The sequence below is a fragment of the Oncorhynchus mykiss genome, chromosome 14 (assembly GCF_057628025.1).
Source record: "Oncorhynchus mykiss isolate SJ-2025 chromosome 14, ASM5762802v1, whole genome shotgun sequence".
NCBI classification, from domain to species: Eukaryota; Metazoa; Chordata; class Actinopteri; order Salmoniformes; family Salmonidae; genus Oncorhynchus; species Oncorhynchus mykiss.
This window is the reverse complement of record NC_143035.1, coordinates 33,365,001-33,382,659: the sequence shown is the minus strand read 5'-3', so window position 1 is coordinate 33,382,659 and position 17,659 is coordinate 33,365,001. Positions and strand designations below refer to the sequence as shown.

Below are 17,659 nucleotides of genomic sequence, written 5' to 3'. Positions count from 1 at the left end.
TTCTAGTTTGCTCTGTTTTTTTGTTAATTCTTTCCAATGTGTCAAGTAATTATCTTTTTGTTTTCTCATGATTTGGTTGGGTCTAATTGTGCTGTTGTCCTGGGGCTCTGTAGGGCGTGTTTGTGTTTGTGAACAGAGCCCCAGGACCAGCTTGCTTAGGGGACTCTTCTCCAGGTTCATCGCTCTGTAGGTGATGGCTTTGTTATGGAAGGTTTGTGAATCGCTTCCTTTTAGGTGGTTGTAGAATTTTCTGGATTTTGATAATTAGTGGGTATCGGCCTAATTCTGCTCTGCATGCATTATTTGGTGTTCTACGTTGTACACGGAGGATATTTTTGCAGAATTCTGCGTGCAGATTCTCAATTTGGTGTTTGTCCCATTTTGTGAAGTCTTGGTTAGTGAGCGGACCCCAGACCTCACAACCATAAAGGGCAATGGGCTCTATGACTGATTCAAGTATTTTTAGCCAAATCCTAATTGATATGTTGAAATGTATGTTTCTTTTGATGGCATAGAATGCCCTTCTTGCCTTGTCTCTCAGATCGTTCACAGCTTTGTGGAAGTTACCTGTGGCGCTGATGTTTAGGCCAAGGTATGTATCGTCTTTTGTGTGCTCTAGGGCAACAGTGTCTAGATGGAATTTGTATTTGTGGTCCTGGTGACTGGACCTTTTTTGGAACACCATTATTTTGGTCTTACTGAGATTTACTGTCAGGGCCCAGGTCTGACAGAATCTGTGCATAAGATCTAGGTGCTGCTGTAGGCCCTCCTTGGTTGGTGACAGAAGCACCAGATCATCGGCAAACAGCAGACATTTGACTTTGGATTCTAGCAGGGGGAGGCCGGGTGCTGCAGACTTTTCTATTGCCCGCGCCAATTCGTTGATATAAATGTTGAAGAGGGTGGGGCTTAAGCTGCATCCCTGTCTAACCCCACGACCCTGTGTGAAGAAATGTGTGTTTTTTGCCAATTTTAACACCTTCACTATTACAGTGGAACGTTTTACCCAGGAAATTGTCTAAAAGGGATTGAATTTGTTGTTGCCTAATTGTTTTTTGGTAGGTTTGCAGACTGCATTCCTTCCATCTATAGCATTTCTTAATGTTACTCAGTTCCTTTGGCTTTGATGCCTCATGAATGAGTATTGCTCTGTTTAAGTAGACTGTGATTTTGCTGTGGTCTGATAGGGGTGTCAGTGGGCTGCTCTCTCTGCTCTGCTCTCTCTCTCCCTCTCTCTCTCTTTCTCTCTCTCTCTCTGTCCCTCTCTCTCCCTCTCTTTCTCTTTCTCTCTCTCTTTTTCTCTCTCCATCTCTCTCCCTTTCTTCATCTCACCCTCCAACCCTCTCTCTATCTCTCTCTCTGTCTCTCTCTGTAACGGAGAAAGTGTTCTGTCATGTCTTTATTTGTAGTAAAGAGAGGTAGAGAAACAGAATCTGAGAGGAAACATGACATTTTAATATATTCATGTTATTGGAAGTCATTAAAAACTGTTGATAGTGTAGGTTTTTGTGTTTTTCATTTTCTAAACAGTTATATAATCTTCCTTTGGTATGTATTTTGTATGTAATGTGAGATGGGGACATGTTAGAGACATTTTGTTAGTGAGCTCAGTGCCATTTTAATCAGTAAACGGTCTGTGACTAAGTAGTGCAACACTTTACGCCAGCGACTCGGCGAGCCCTTGATTGTGTAGATTGATAGCAAGGTAAGTGCACTATCATGTTTATGTGTTCTGGTTTTATATCACGACAGAAAATGCCCTCGTCACCAGTCAATAGAACATTTGTGAATAAAAAAAAATGAGAGCAAACTGTTTTTCTGTCTCTCTGGAGTCATTCATTTTCCTGTGATCTTTTTTCTTCCCTGTATCCAGCAGGCACGGGATGGAAGATCTGACGAGAGGGAGAGAGGACAGTGAATGAAGACCGTAAAGAAAATAACTATCGCCACTTTTTCAGTTTTATCTGCTCAGCTCCAGACTGATGAGTGGATCTAAAGGTGCTGGACTGTCGGGCTGATAGACGGGAAGACAGGGGAAAGGGAAGACAGGGGAAGACAGGGGAAGACAGGGAAGGGAAGAGAAGAGGGAAGACTTTGTGAGCTGAGGAGGAGACCCGACGTGCATGTTGGTCACTTGCAGTTGTTGCTGAGACTCACTCAGACGGACCATGTGGTTTTTGCCAAGGAGAAACTGTCGCCTCTCCTCTCAGCAGCAGGACCATGGGGTCTGGCATGGTGCCCACATACCCAGCGCCATCTCCAGCCTCAGCATCACCACGTCTTTCTGGATCGTAACTTCTTCCTGGTGCTTGGTGGCCGTCCAAACCCAGGCCTACCACCCCACTGTGAACACGCAGTATGGGAAACTCCGGGGGGTGAGAGTGCCCCTACCCAGTGAGATACTGGGACCAGTGGACCAGTATTTGGGGGTCCCATATGCAGCCTCCCCAGTGGGGGAGAAACGCTTCCTGCCCCCCGAGCCGCCCTCCTCCTGGTCCGGGATAAAGAACACCACCCACTTTGCCCCCGTTTGCCCCCAGAATATTCACAACGCCGTGCCAGAAATTATGATGCCCATATGGTTCTCCTTCAGCCTGGATATAGTGGCCTCTTACATACAGGATCAAAACGAGGACTGTTTGTATCTAAACATCTACGTTCCTACGGAGGATGGTGAGTGGGTCGGGTATACGAGTACTAAACCAAACTCTTGAATCTCTTTTCTAGCTCTTATTCTATCTCTCTCTGAGCCTGTGTGTCACTACTGTAGCATGCCGTGTTGTCCTCCCTGTGCATGCTGTGTCTGTGTCCCCCACCACCACCATCTCCAGCCTCCTCATTCTGACTTGATCTTCCATGGGAGACATCTATTTTCATCAACTCTCCCTTTCCATGCCACCGTTTGAGGTTCCTCTTTGTGTTGATACCCCCCCCCCAAAAAAAAAAATATATATATATACTACACAAAATGGTTGAAAAACCAATCAGATGTTGAAACAGATTGGGCCTAGTACTGTACCTTGATGCACTCCCTTCCCTTACTGTCGTGAGTGTTCTGGGGAAAATATGATTAGCTATAAGCTATTAAACAATGATCTTCTGTAGGGTTGGTTGGTGAAATATTCTGGTACACTCAAGGCCTGTGGCATCAGACTAGACCATGTAGGACCCCTTACTTTCATATTCTTATCAAGAGTTTGTCTTTGCGGTCTTGGTGAACTATAGGTTACAAGTGCAACAGACAAAATAATACAATATTTTGACTGAAGACCTAGAGTACCAGTCAAAAGTTTGGACACACCTACTCATTCAAGTATTTGCCTTTATTTTTACCATTTTGTACAATATAGAATAAGAGTGAAGACATCACAACTATGAAATAACACATATGGAATCATGTAGTAACCAAAAAAGTGTTTAACAAATCAAACAATATTTTAGATTTTAAGTAGCCACCCTTTGCCTTGATGACAGCTTTGCACACTCTTGGCATTCTCTCAACCAGCTTCATGAGGAATGCTTTCCAACGGTCTTGAAGGAGTTCCCACATATGCTGAGCACTTGTTGGCTGCTTTTCCTTCACTCTGCAGTCCAACTCATCCCAAACCATCTCAATTGGGTTGAGGTCGGGTGATTGTGGAGGCCAGGTCATCTGATGCAGAACTCCATCACTCTCCTTCTTGGTCAAATAGCCCTTACACAGCCTGGAGATGTGTTGGGTCATTGTCCTGCAAGTCCCACTAAGCACAAACTAGATGAGATGTTTATTTTACTTTTTCTATTTCACCTTTATTTAACCAGGTAAACTAGGTGAGAACACCTTTATTTAACCAGGTAAGCTAGGTGAGAACACCTTTATTTAACCAGGTAAGCCAGGTGAGAACACCTTTATTTAACCAGGTAAGCTAGTTGAGAACACCTTTATTTAACCAGGTAAGCTGGGTGAGAACAAGTTCTCATTTACAACTGCGACCTGGCCAAGATAAAGCAAAGCAGTGCGACACAAACAACAACACAGAGTTACACATGGAATAAACAAGTGTACAGTCAATAACACAATAGAGAAAAAAAAATTAATAAAATGGGCTATTTATACCTGCTCAGATAGCTGATGTTTAAAGTTAGTGAGGGAAAAATAAGTCTTTACCTAGCATAGACTTATAGATGACCTGGAGCCAGTGGGTCTGGCGACGAATAGGTAGCAAGGGCCAGCCGACGAGATCATACAGGTCGCAGTGGTGGGTTGTATATGGGGCTTTGGTGACAAAACAGACGGCACTGTGATAGACTGCATCCAGTTTGCTGAGTAGAGTGTTGGAGGCTATTTTGTAAATGACATCCCCAAAGTCGGGGATTGGTAGGATAGTCAGTTTTACGAGGGTATGTTTGGCAGCGTGAGTGAAGGAAGCTTTGTTGCGAAATAGGAAGCCAATTCTAGATTTTATTTTGGATTGTAGATGCATAATATGAGGCTGGAAGGAGAGTTTACAGTCTAGCCAGAAACCTAGGTATTTGTAGTTGTCCACATATTCTAAGTCAGAACCGTCCAGAGTGGTGATGCTAGTCGTGCGGGCGGGTGCGGGGAGCGAACGGTTGAAAAGCATGCATTTGGTTTTGCTAGCGTTTAAGAGCAGTTGGAGGCCACAGAAGGAGTGTTGTATGGCATTGAAGCTCGTTTGGAGGTTTGCTAATGCTGTGTCCAAAGAAGGGCCAGATGTACAGTGGGGCAAAAAAATATTTAGTCAGCCACCAAATGTGCAAGTTCTCCCACTTAAAAAGATGAGAGGCCTGTAATTTTCATCATAGGTACACTTCAACTATGACAGACAAAATAATAACTGGCTGACTAAATACTTTTTTGCCCCACTGTATACAGAATGGTGTCGTCTGCGTAGAGGTGGATCAGGGAATCACCCGCAGCAAAAGTGACATTGTTGATATATACAGAGGAAAGAGTCAACCCGAGAATTGAACCCTGCGGTACCTCCATAGAGGCTGCCAGAGGTCCGAACAACAGGCCCTCCAATTTGACACACTGAACTCTATCTGAGAAGTAGTTGGCGATCCAGGCGAGGCAGTCATTTGAGAAACCAAGGCTGTTGAATCTGCCGATAAGGATACCGAAAGCCTTGGCCAGGTTGATGAAGACTTCTGCACAGTACTGTCTTTTATCGATGGAGGTTATGATATCGTTTAGTAAATTGAGCGTGGCTGAGGTGCACCCGTGACCAGCTCGGAAACCGGATTGCACAGCGGAGAAGGTATGGTAGGATTCGAAATGGTCAGTGATCTGTTTAGAAAGGCAGGGCAGGATGGATATAGGTCTATAACATTTTGTGTCTGGAGTGTCACCTGCTTTGAAGAGGGGGATGACCGCGGCAGCTTTCCAATCTTTAGGGATCTCGGACGATACGTAAGAGAGGTTGAACAGACTTGTAATAGGGGTTGCAACAATGGCGGTGGATCATTTTAGAAAGAGCGGGTCCAGGTTGTCAAGCCCAGCTGATTTGTACGGGTCCAGGTTTTGCAGCTCTTTCAGAACATCTGCTATCTGTATTTGGGTGAAGGAGAAGCTGGGGAGGCTTGGGCAAGTAGCTGCGGGGGGGTGCAGTGCTGTTAGCCGGGGTTGGGGTAGCCAGGAGGAAAGCTTGGCCAGCCGTAGAGAAATGCTTATTGAAATTCTCGATTATCGTGGATTTATCGGTGGTGTTACCTAGCCTCAGTGCAGTTGACAGCTGGGAGGAGGTGTCGTGGAATATTCTAATCAAGTGAGAGAGACTGTTATTTTTTCAAAACATCATCTTGATTTAATATTGATTAATTATTGAAATAATAAAGCTGGTCGATCCCACACTCTGAAGTGTGATGCCGAGAGCTCAATGAGCACAACTGAGCCACAGTCGTTTATAGTTAAGACATCTGGAATACGTCAAAAGGTTAGGATTTGTATGTGAGGAAGGAGTATCCCCCGGCCAGATAGCATTTACTGTGAAGACTGTTACAATTGTACAGAAACCAGGCCCAGGACCCTAAGACAAGGTTCCTCCCATCAGCCGTCCAGAAACATCTCCTCCCTGGTACCTCACCGTATACAAGTACCAACTCATTCTATAGAATGCAAGCTGTAGGTTTTATCACCAAGTCATCATAAATCAACCCCCAGAAGCCTAACTCAGTCCCACAGAAACAGATGAGAGTACTGAGAAAAATTCATTGATGCATAAACAGTATGAAAACTGTAATTTTTCTACCATAGATGGCGTATCGCTGCAGAATACTGTGGTAGCCATTCTGGTTAAATGTGCCTTGACTTCTAAATAAATCAACGATAGTGTCACCAGCATAGCACCCCCGCACCATCACACCACCTCCTCCATGCTTCACAGTGGAAACCACATATGCGGAGATCATATGTTCACCTACTCTGCGTCTCACAAAGACACGGCAGTTGGAACCAGAAATCTCAAATTTGGACTCATCAGACCACAGGACAGATTTCCACCAGTCTAATGTTCATTTCTTGGCCCAAGCAAGTCTCTTCTTATTATTGGTGTCCTTTAGTTGTGTTTTATTTGCATCTATACGACCATGAAGGCCTGATTCATGCAGTCTCCTCTGAACAGATAATGTTGAGATGGGTCTATTACTTGAACTCTGTGAAGCATTTATTTGGGCTGCAATCTGAGGTGCAGTTAACTCTAATGAATTTATCCTCGGCAGCAGAGGTAACTCTGGGTCTTCCTTTCCTGTGGCGGTCCTCATGAGAGCCAGTTTCATCATAGCGCTTTATGGTTTTTGCAACCGCACTTGAAGAAACTTTCAAAGTTCTTGAAATGTTCCGTATTAACTGACCTTCATGTCTTAAAGTAATGATGGACTGCCGTTTGTCTTTGGCTATTTGAACTGATCTTGGCATAATATGGACTCAGTCCTTTAACAAATAGGGCTATCTTCTGTATACCACCCCTACCTTGTCCCAACACAGCTGATTGGCTCAAACACATTTAGAAGGAAATAAATTCCACAAATGAACTTTTAACAAGCCACACCTGTTAATTGAAATCCATTCCTGGTGACTTCCTCATGAAGCTGGTTGAGGGAATGCCTAAAGTGTGCAAAGATGTCATCAAGGGTGGATACTTTGAAGAATCTCAAATATAAAATATATTTTGATTTGTTTAACACTTTTTTGGAAACTACATTTAAAAATATATATATATATATTTAACCTTTATTTATACAAGCATTTCTCATTGAGATTGAGAACATCTCTTTTCAAGAGAGACTTGGTCCAATAGCGGCAGGGGGAGCAAAGTTTCAGACAAAACAGCTTACATACACTAACACAACATTAAACAAAACTATAAACACACATACAGTACATCAATTACATATTACGTTAAAAACACGAATGTCGAATGACACGAATGACTAAAAAAAAAAGCTGTCCTAAAGACAATTACACTCTTCTGTGACATATACAACTCCACCAACGGAACTAGATCATCAAATGTTTTAAATGTTCAGGAGATAATTCATGATTCCATATGTGTTTAATTCATAGTTTTGATGTAGAAAATAGTAAAAATAACAAACAAAAAACTTGAAAGAGTAGGTGTGTCTAAACTATTGACTGGTGCTGTACATTTCAATCCATTAAGACCCACACAGCGAAGCTTGAAATGGTAAGTTGTCCCAGTATCATAATGATACAAAATATTGCATACAATTTCATTGAAATTTGAACAGCAAATACTGTTGTCAATGTGCTGGAACAGGCATTGATTTGAGGAAAGCTACTGTGTGGTGGTAAGGGGTCTTATATAGAAGTGCATGTGAATATGGGCTTCTTGTGTTCCGACGTGCAGCAAATTCATTCCACCATTTTGGAATATTTCTGCAGAAACACCCCCAGTTACTCTCTGGACAGACCCTCTGTCGTTGTTGTTGATGAGGGAGGGAGGGAGGAATGGGGGGGTTGGGGGGGGGTTTGGCTCAATCTGAAGTTGTTGCATGTCACCTTCCAGGTCTTTTCCAGAGCCTTCTGTTATTTTGTAGTTTTTTTTTATTCATTTTACAGTCAAAAGAATATCCAAGGAATGTGCCAGGAAACCCAACAAGAAAATGTGTAGAAAAGGAGGTATGTAAGACAGACAACACGGTGGGAGTGGAAGAGAACGAGACAGGAGAGAGAATGCCTCCTCTCTAAAGCCAGATATCAGCACCTATCAACCTTCAAATCAAACTGTTAATTGGGCATGAGCAGTTGACCTACAGTTCTCATTAACCTGGACGCGCGTGTGTGTGTGTGTGTGTGTGTGTGTGTGTGTGCGTGCGTGTGTGCGTGTGTTTGTGTGTGTGTGTGTGTGTGTGTGTGTGTGCGTGCGTGCGTGCGTGTGTGCGTGTGTTTGTGTGTGTGTGTGTGTGTGTGCGTCTGCGTGCATTAAGTTGTCGGGAATTCCCCCTGTAACATTAAGTCCCTAAAGATTGAATGCTTTGCATGTGTTTGTCATCAATAGGTTTGATTTGTATATGAAAGCACTGTATTGTATGTATTTTATTTAACACACAACTTAATTGTTTATCAAAACCAATTCAAACATGACAATGTGGATGGAATTGGTCCAACAAGTCAGTAATTGACTTCCAGGCTAAATCACGACGACAAACAGATCAATTCTTCTGAATAGGAATAACAAGGCTGATTCAATCAGAAGCAGAACTGCCAATTTAAAGTCATGTAACACAAATCAGAGTTAAAGGGGCAATCTGTGATTGGTACATCCTTTTTTTCCGACTTAAATCAAATCAATTGTTTGTTTTTTTCTTCTAATCCTGGATTGCCCCTTTAAAGTTATGTAAAACTAAATCAGGGTTGGAATGAGAGGAACTTCAGTCATTTTTGTGTATTCTCTGATCGAACATAAAGAATTATTGCAAGAATTTGTCAAAGGAGACAGGAAAATAAATAATTTGAGGCTGTTGATTGCATCTTCACACAACAGTCGAGGAATGCATTCCAAATGCCACTCTAGTCCCTACATAGTGGACTACAGGGCCAATAGGGTGCTATTTGGGATGTAACAAGTTCTGTCTGGAAATCATAACTCACAACAAGCAAATATTCTCCCGCAGAGAGAAAGATGCATCACCGTGTTGAGATAGATTGGATTAGAGTCATTACACCTCTTGGGATTCATACAAACTTTGATATTACTTTCAATACAGCGAATGAATGGATACAAACCATTGTCAATATACTGTAACTATTATTTGCCTTTTTCTGCAACAACAGTAAGTTCTGTACTGTCATTTCCAGGAGCCACAGGTAAAGTCATTGTTTTAATCACAGCAAAAAGGCCACGAATCTCATATTTGCCAAAAGCCAGTTAATTGACCTATAAACATTGTCATTATCAGAAGCCTTAATATTAAAGCTCATACTGAACCTAAATTTAACGTTCTGTTAGTTTAAGCAGTCGGAAATCTCAGACACGTTACGTTTGAAGCTCAGCAATTAACCTCGCCTAGTGATCTTGCAGACGCACACACACACACACACACGCACACACGCACACATGCACACACACACACACACACACACACACAGTCCCGTTCACTTTAGTAAACCAATTTAGTTTGAGACAGACGGAGCCCCCCCCAGGCGTTTCTGAATTAGTCCCAGTAGTAGAATACACACAGAAATATCCCTTTAATATTCAACCTCCACTTGGAAACATTTTCAATTAACTTCCTCATGTTTCGTAATGAGGAAATGGTTTATCATATGTTTGCTATGTTGCTTTTGTGACATATGATTGTGCTGAAGGGGTGACTGTGAATGTGTCTTAAATGGCACCCTATTCCCTATATAGTGCACTACTTTTGATCATGGTCCATAGGGCTCTTGTCAAAAGTAGTGCACTATGTAGGGAACAGGGTGTGATTTGGGACGTGCTTAGTGTGTTCCATGGCCTCTCAGCTCAACACTAGAGCTGTAATTGTCTAGCTCATTGAAATGGAAAGGGTTGCTGGGACAGTTTAAATTGTATTCTGAAATGTTTCATTTGGAATAACTTTGGTCTTCCTTGAAGTTTGTTATCTAATGCATGGATATACAGCATTGATTATTATGTTGTGCTACAGTATGTTGAAAGCTTCTCGTGATGCGAACTTCGGTAAACTTCAGCAAGTATGTTAATGAAATAATTGGATCTAGTCATGATTCTGCTCTAGAAGGTGTGTAAGGATAGTCACCATCAAATCAGGTCATTCCTTTTACAACAATGGGATTCTAGAGTGACATGATAATCCATGCAGTACATTCTAGAGTGACATGATAATCCATGCAGTACATTCTAGAGTGACATGATAATCCATGCAGTACATTCTAGAGTGACATGATAATCCATGCAGTACATTCTAGAGTGACATGATAATCCATGCAGTACATTCTAGAGTGACATGATAATCCATGCAGTACATTCTAGAGTGACATGATAATCCATGCAGTACATTCTAGAGTGACATGATAATCCATGCAGTACATTCTAGAGTGACATGATAATCCATGCAGTACATTCTAGAGTGACATGATAATCCATGCAGTACATTCTAGAATGACATGATAATCCATGCAGTACATTCTAGAGTGACATGATAATCCATGCAGTACATTCTAGAGTGACATGATAATCCATGCAGTACATTCTAGAGTGACATGATAATCCATGCAGTACATTCTAGAGTGACATGATAATCCATGCAGTACATTTCTACAATAGTACAGAACATGTTGATTGTGCGTTTCAGTTTCTGTCCCTCCTGTTACTTTCTTAGTAATTGTAGAATAATATGTGTCAGTTGTGTGTGAAGTTATGGACTCCATTGAAACACCTCTAACAGTTAGACCTTTATATTGGAACAGAGTCATACACCCACCAGGGATCTGTTGGTACAGTATCTACAAACCCTTTAATTATAACAGCTATATTGTGAAGCTCCAATCTCTTCATGAACATGGATCCTCAAGAGGTACACTGATTAATTCTGAGGAAGAAGCGTGGCATTCGGCTTGCGATACAATGGTTGTATGATTGTTGCCAAGCAACAATAAGCAGTCGTGATAGGAACGCGTCATGCCTTTGTCTTGTTTGTCAGCACTCAATTGAATGATTTCAGGTCCAGTTCAGCATCCCTAGACAATGATGTGAGGAGAAAAGTTCAGGTACCATTACAATGAAAATACATAAGGCTACATAGTATATACTGAATGAGCCAAACTATACCAACAGAGAGAAGGAAATAGTATGATGACACCGCTCAACAAGTATAACGACACAAGGCGAGACACCGCTCAACAAGTATAACGACACAAGGCGAGACACCGCTCAACAAGTATAACGACACAAGGCGAGACACCGCTCAACAAGTATAACGACACAAGGCGAGACGCCGCTCAACAAGTATAACGACACAAGGCAAGACACCGCTCAACAAGTATAACGACACAAGGCGAGACACCGCTCAACAAGTATAACGACACAAGGCGAGACACCGCTCAACAAGTATAACGACACAAGGCGAGACGCCGCTCAACAAGTATAACGACACAAGGCGAGACGCCGCTCAACAAGTATAACGACACAAGGTGAGACACCACTCAACAAGTATAATGACACAAGGCGAGACGCCGCTCAACAAGTATAACGACACAAGGCAAGACACCGCTCAACAAGTATAACGACACAAGGCGAGACACCGCTCAACAAGTATACCGACACAAGGCGAGACACCGCTCAACAAGTATAACGACACAAAGCGAGACACCGCTCAACAAGTATAATGACACAAGGCGAGACACCGCTCAACAAGTATAACGACACAAGGCAAGACACCGCTCAACAAGTATAACGACACAAGGCGAGACACCGCTCAACAAGTATAATGACACAAGGCAAGACACCGCTCAACAAGTATAACGACATAAGGTGAGACACCACTCAACAAGTATAATGACACAAGGCGAGACGCCGCTCAACAAGTATAACGACACAAGGCGAGACGCCGCTCAACAAGTATAACGACACAAGGCGAGACACCGCTCAACAAGTATAACGACACAAGGCGAGACACCGCTCAATAAGTATAACGACACAAGGCGAGACGCCGCTCAACATGTATAACGACACAAGGCGAGACACCACTCAACAAGTATAACGACACAAGGCGAGACACCGCTCAACAAGTATAACGACACAAGGCGAGACACCGCTCAACAAGTATAACGACACAAGGCGAGACACCGCTCAACAAGTATAACGACACAAGGCGAGACACCGCTCAACAAGTATAACGACACAAGGCGAGACACCGCTCAACAAGTATAACGACACAAGGCGAGACACCGCTCAACAAGTATAACGACACAAGGCGAGACGCCGCTCAACAAGTATAACGACACAAGGCGAGACCCAGATGCAGAAAAGGGAGATTGTAGAATTGTGGAACTCGCACTTCTCGTCTTTCACAAATAGTTGGTTCTCCAGGAGGCGCTGAAGGACTTGTCGAACATGGAGGATGTGTTCTTGGGCAGAACAGGGGGAAAAAAACAAGATTACGTCGAGGTAGACGAACACGAAATGATTTAACATGTCCCGGAGCACATCGTTTACCAGGGCCTGGAAGACAGCCCATTGGTGAGACCAAACGGCATGACCAGGTACTTATAATGTCCACTGGCAGTGTTGAAAGCGGTCTTCCACTCATCTCCTTCGCGTAACCAAATCAGGTGGTAGGCATTCCGAAGGTCCAGCTTGGAAAAGAAAGCAGCCCCCTGGATAGGTTCGAAAGCGGAGGAGAGGAGAGGAGTGTTAGGGGTAACGATTCTTGATCGTTATGTCATTAACTTGTTAAGGATGCTGCGAATTTTCGCAGCTTTTTGTCAATGCACGGATGCAGGGTCTAATCCTTTTCCACAAAAAAAACCCTGCGCCGGCAGGGGATGCAAAAGGACGAATGCTCCCAGCATCCAGAGAGTCCTCAATATACTCCTGGCCTTCGTCGCCGGGCCGGATAGAGAATATAGCCGACCACAAGGCGATGTGGTGCCTGGGAGAAGGTCAATGGCACAATTGTAGGGACGATCCAGGGGAAAAGAAGTAGCTGTGCCTTGCTGAAGACCTCCAAGAGGTCATGGTACCTTGGGGGGACGTCAGAGAAATCCAAGGCTTTGCTTCAGCCCTGAGGAGGATGTCTCAGGAATGCTGAGCTGCTTTATCCTCTCTGGGATATGTGGGACGGTAGCGTCCCACCTCGCCAACAGCCAGTGAAATTGCAAGGTGCCAAATTCAAAACAACAAGAATCTCATAATTAAAATTCCTCTAGCATACAAGTATTTTACACCATTTTAAAGGTAAAATTATCCTTAATCCAGCCACAGTGTCTGCAAAAATGCTTTACAGTGAAAGCACCACAAACGATTATGTTAGGTCACCACCAACTCACAGAAAAACTCATTTTTCCAGCCAAAGAGAGGAGTCACAAAAAGCACAAATATATTATCCAGAAATCTAGTGGACCCTCATTAGCATATGGTTTGATTGAGTAGAATTCAGCTAATGGCATACCTGAGCAGACAGTATCCCCAAAGTGTTGCTTGAGAACACTGAACACTGCCTTAACATCTGTGACAACAGGGTTGTTACGCATCCAGACTTTGGTCACATCCCGTGCCCTCCCCATGAGCCTAGACATCACCTCCCCAACATTCTCAGACCCAGTGTAACCCCTCTTCTCTAGGTAGACTCCCATTAGCTCCTCCCACTCCAGGACAGATTACTTATCTGAGCCATCACCCCTAAAGAAAGGTGGAGCACTAACCTCTGACTTCACAACCAGATTCAGTTTGGACGCATCAATAAAAGTTGACCCACATTGCTCAGGCAGGGGAAACTGCTGGGGTTGGTGAGGGGAACGGGCAGGAGAAAGACTTGAAGTCCCAGGCTGCAGTAAACTCGCTCTGATAGGTTCTCCTATCTCTGAACCAATCTGCTTAATAAGGTCACTAAGCTGACTCGGCGGTGTCCCATTATTACTGAGGACTGGGGATGATGGTACATCAAGAGGTGGGATACCCTGGTCAGGTGGAGTAAACAGCCTACCCCTCCCAGTGCTTGTAAACTCAGGACTAGCAAACACTCTACTCCCAGGAGCTGACTGTACAAATGGTGTAAATGCAAGGACACCCATCCCTCTACCCACACTAACATCCCCAGCATAACTCATCTTATGGACTTGAGAATCTTCCATGGCTCAATAGAGCACTAAAATACAATGTAATTTACTGCAGACAAATACAAAAAATTGCAATAAACAAATTCCCTCAAAACATGCAAATAAACACCAATACCCTTATCTAGTGAATATGCTACTTTCACCTTCACTATTTACAGTATACATTCACTTATAGCAAACCATCAACAAGTGTGCATGCGCAAATCGCGCATCTCATCCACATGCACAGTGGTCGGCTTGAGCGGTACCAGTTTGTAGCGTGGTTCGTTCTGCGTTGTGTACTTTTAATTAGGACGCTGCCACAACTGAAGGTCTGCTAGTTGAATTATTTTTATTTGTCCTGCACACAAAGAGACAACACACATTATGTTAACCCTTGGCACAGTCACAGCTCTCAGGCACCTCGCTAGCCGAAGGTCAGGCAAAAGAGAACAATAAGGGGGTACGGAAATATTTTGGACCAAACCATAATATACAAAACTTTTACAATCACGTGTATGTACAATATTGATACATATGCATACCAATAATATGCATATATTAGCATCTGGGACAGAGTAGCAGCTAGTTTACTCTGGGCACCTTATTCATCCAAGCTACTCCATACTACATACCCAGTCACCAAGAAGTTAAGGAAATGAAAGAACGGACTCCATCCCAGGATTGAAAACGTGCTCCAGTCAATAACGGGGATGTGCTTTTGGAGCCAAGAAAATCCCAAAACATGGGGGGAAATCAATGATGAGATGCTGTATTGATCAACTGTGATTTCCTGATACCCGCAGATTAACGGGAACAATGCTGTGGGTAACTCTTCCAATGGATCGGCCATCCAGTGCTCGGATGTCCATGGAAACAGAGAGGAGTCACACCCATGTCACACCCTGACCATAGAGAGACAATTTTTAGTCGGGGTGTGACTAGGGTGGCAGCCATTTCCCCACTGTGTTTTGTGGGATATGGTTTTGAGTTAGCGCATGTAGCACCTCTGATGTTATGGTTAGTTGTTGGTTTCCTTTTGTTTTTGTAAGTTTCACTAAAATTAAGATGTGGAACTCAGAGCACGCTGCACCTTGGTCCGTCTCTCCACACAGCCGTGACAGTCCATAATACTCTCATCTGCCCCAGAGTCAATGAGAACCCAGTGAGACTTAGACAGGTCTCCCCACAGCAGGATCACATAAAAAGGGAGTGTGGGTAATGTGTGGGTAATGGCTAACAAGAGTACTTATACATACTAAAGAAATAGGCATCTTAACAGTGCAGGTCCTTCAGCCCCATAGTACAGACAATAGTTGGAGCTCACCCAACGTGACCGTTCCCTAGGCGATAATCTAGCTCTGCGCAGTTGCATAGGTTTAGGAGTAACAGACTCACCCGTTGCATATGTTTCTCGAGGGAGCTTCAGTTCTTCTCAGAAATGCACACTTCTCGAGGGAGCTCGGGTGGCTTCAGTTCTTCTCAGAAATGCACACTTCTCGATGGAGCTCGGGTGACTTCAGTTCTTCTCAGAAATGCACACTTCTCGAGGGAGCTCGGGTGGCTTCAGTTCTTCTCAGAAATGCACACTTCTCGAGGGAGCTCGGGTGGCTTCAGTTCTTCTCAGAAATGCACACTCCGGCGTTCTCATAATCGAGGACCAATGGTAACTCCTGAGCTGCGAGCTCATCTTTTATTTCCTCTGACAGTCCGTGAAGGAAGGTATCAAGGCACTCTCGGTGGCCAATGTGTGAAAATCTACCTCGTAGTCTGCCACACTACGGGAGTTCTGATGTACCTTCAGAAGTTTTCGTGACGTCTGTCTCCCGGGCACCGGAGTATCGAATACCTTCCTCACCTCCCCAATGAAATATTCCAGGTTATGGCAAACGGCAGATTTTTGATCCCAGACAGCCATCGCCCAGGAGAGCGCCCTTCCGGACATTTGCGTAATTAGATACGCTATCTTCGATCGATCCGAAGGGAATGAAGATGGCTGAAGCTCAAAAATGAGGGAGCATTGGGAAAGAAACGCCTGCCAGGTTCCAGGATCCCCAGCATATCGCTCCGGAGGTGGTAAGCGGGGTTCTCGGGGAGCTGGGGTAGGTTGAACAAACCCACTACTAATAGAGAAGCTACTGAGTGGCTGGGAGGTCTCAGATGTTAACACCTTGAGCCCCAGGTCGTGGTGTTCTGCCAGAGGTCAGAACCCCTTCATCAGGTTTTGAAGAAGCTCATCATGTCTCTTAATGGTGACTCCTCCTGTCTCTTAATGGTGGCTCCTCCTGTCTCTTAATGGTGGCTCCTCCTGTCTCTTAATGGTAGCTCCTCCTGTCTCTTAATGGTGGCTCCTCCTGTCTCTTAATGGTGACTCCTCCTGTCTCTTAATGGTGGCTCCTCCTGTCTCTTAATGGTGGCTCCTCCTGTCTCTTAATGGTAGCTCCTCCTGTCTCTTAATGGTGGCTCATCCTGTCTCTTAATGGTGACTCCTCCTGTCTCTTAATGGTAGCTCCTCCTGTCTCTTAATGGTGGCTCCTCCTGTCTCTTAATGGTAGCTCCTCCTGTCTCTTAATGGTGGCTCATCCTGTCTCTTAATGGTGACTCCTCCTGTCTCTTAATGGTGGCTCCTCCTGTCTCTTAATGGTACCTCCTCCTGTCTCTTAATGGTGGCTCCTCCTGTCTCTTAATGGTAGCTCCTCCTGTCTCTTAATGGTGACTCCTCCTGTCTCTTAATGGTGGCTCCTCCTGTCTCTTAATGGTAGCTCCTCCTGTCTCTTAATGGTGGCTCATCCTGTCTCTTAATGGTAGCTCCTCCTGTCTCTTAATGGTAGCTCCTGTCTCTTAATTGTGACTCCTCCTGTATCTTAATGGTGGCTCCTCCTGTATCTTAATGGTGGCTCCTCCTGTCTCTTAATGGTGGCTCCTCCTGTCTCTTAATGGTAGCTCCTCCTGTCTCTTAATGGTAGCTCCTCCTGTCTCTTAATGGTGGCTCCTCCTGTCTCTTAATGGTGGCTCCTCCTGTATCTTAATGGTGGCTCCTCCTGTCTCTTAATGGTGGCTCCTCCTGTCTCTTAATGGTGGCTCCCAGCAGGGAGACAGAGTGATGGAGCTGGTCCAAGTCTGCCGTGTCAGTCATGGCCGGTTCGCACTATAACGACACAAGGCGAGACCCAGATGCAGACACGGGAGGCAGATGGTTTGAGCTCTGATATTTATTATAGTTCAAGTGGTAGGCAAAAGGCAGGTCTGGGACAGGCAACAGTTCATACCCAGGTCAGAGTCCAAAACGGTGCAGGTCTGCAGGCAGGCACGAGGTCAGGGGCAAACAGAATGGTCAGGCAGGCGGGCTCAGAGTCAGGACAGGCAAGGGTCAGAACCAGGAGG

The 17,659-nt window shown here is 44.3% G+C and overlaps 1 protein-coding gene across 2 annotated transcripts in view; it reads left to right on the top strand.

The window, feature by feature from the left end:
* LOC110515721 (neuroligin-3) overlaps positions 1–17,659 on the top strand; it is a 434,190-nt gene that overhangs the window by 146,641 nt on the left and 269,890 nt on the right. Inside the window, exon 2 of one of the 2 annotated variants that reach the window (XM_036943363.2) lies at positions 1,874–2,673. In XM_036943363.2, the coding sequence (XP_036799258.2) occupies positions 2,169–2,673 (505 nt within the window). In that variant the 5' untranslated portion in view covers positions 1,874–2,168. The remainder of the gene's footprint in view (positions 1–1,873; positions 2,674–17,659) is intronic. The other variant, XM_036943364.2, reaches the window with a different exon arrangement.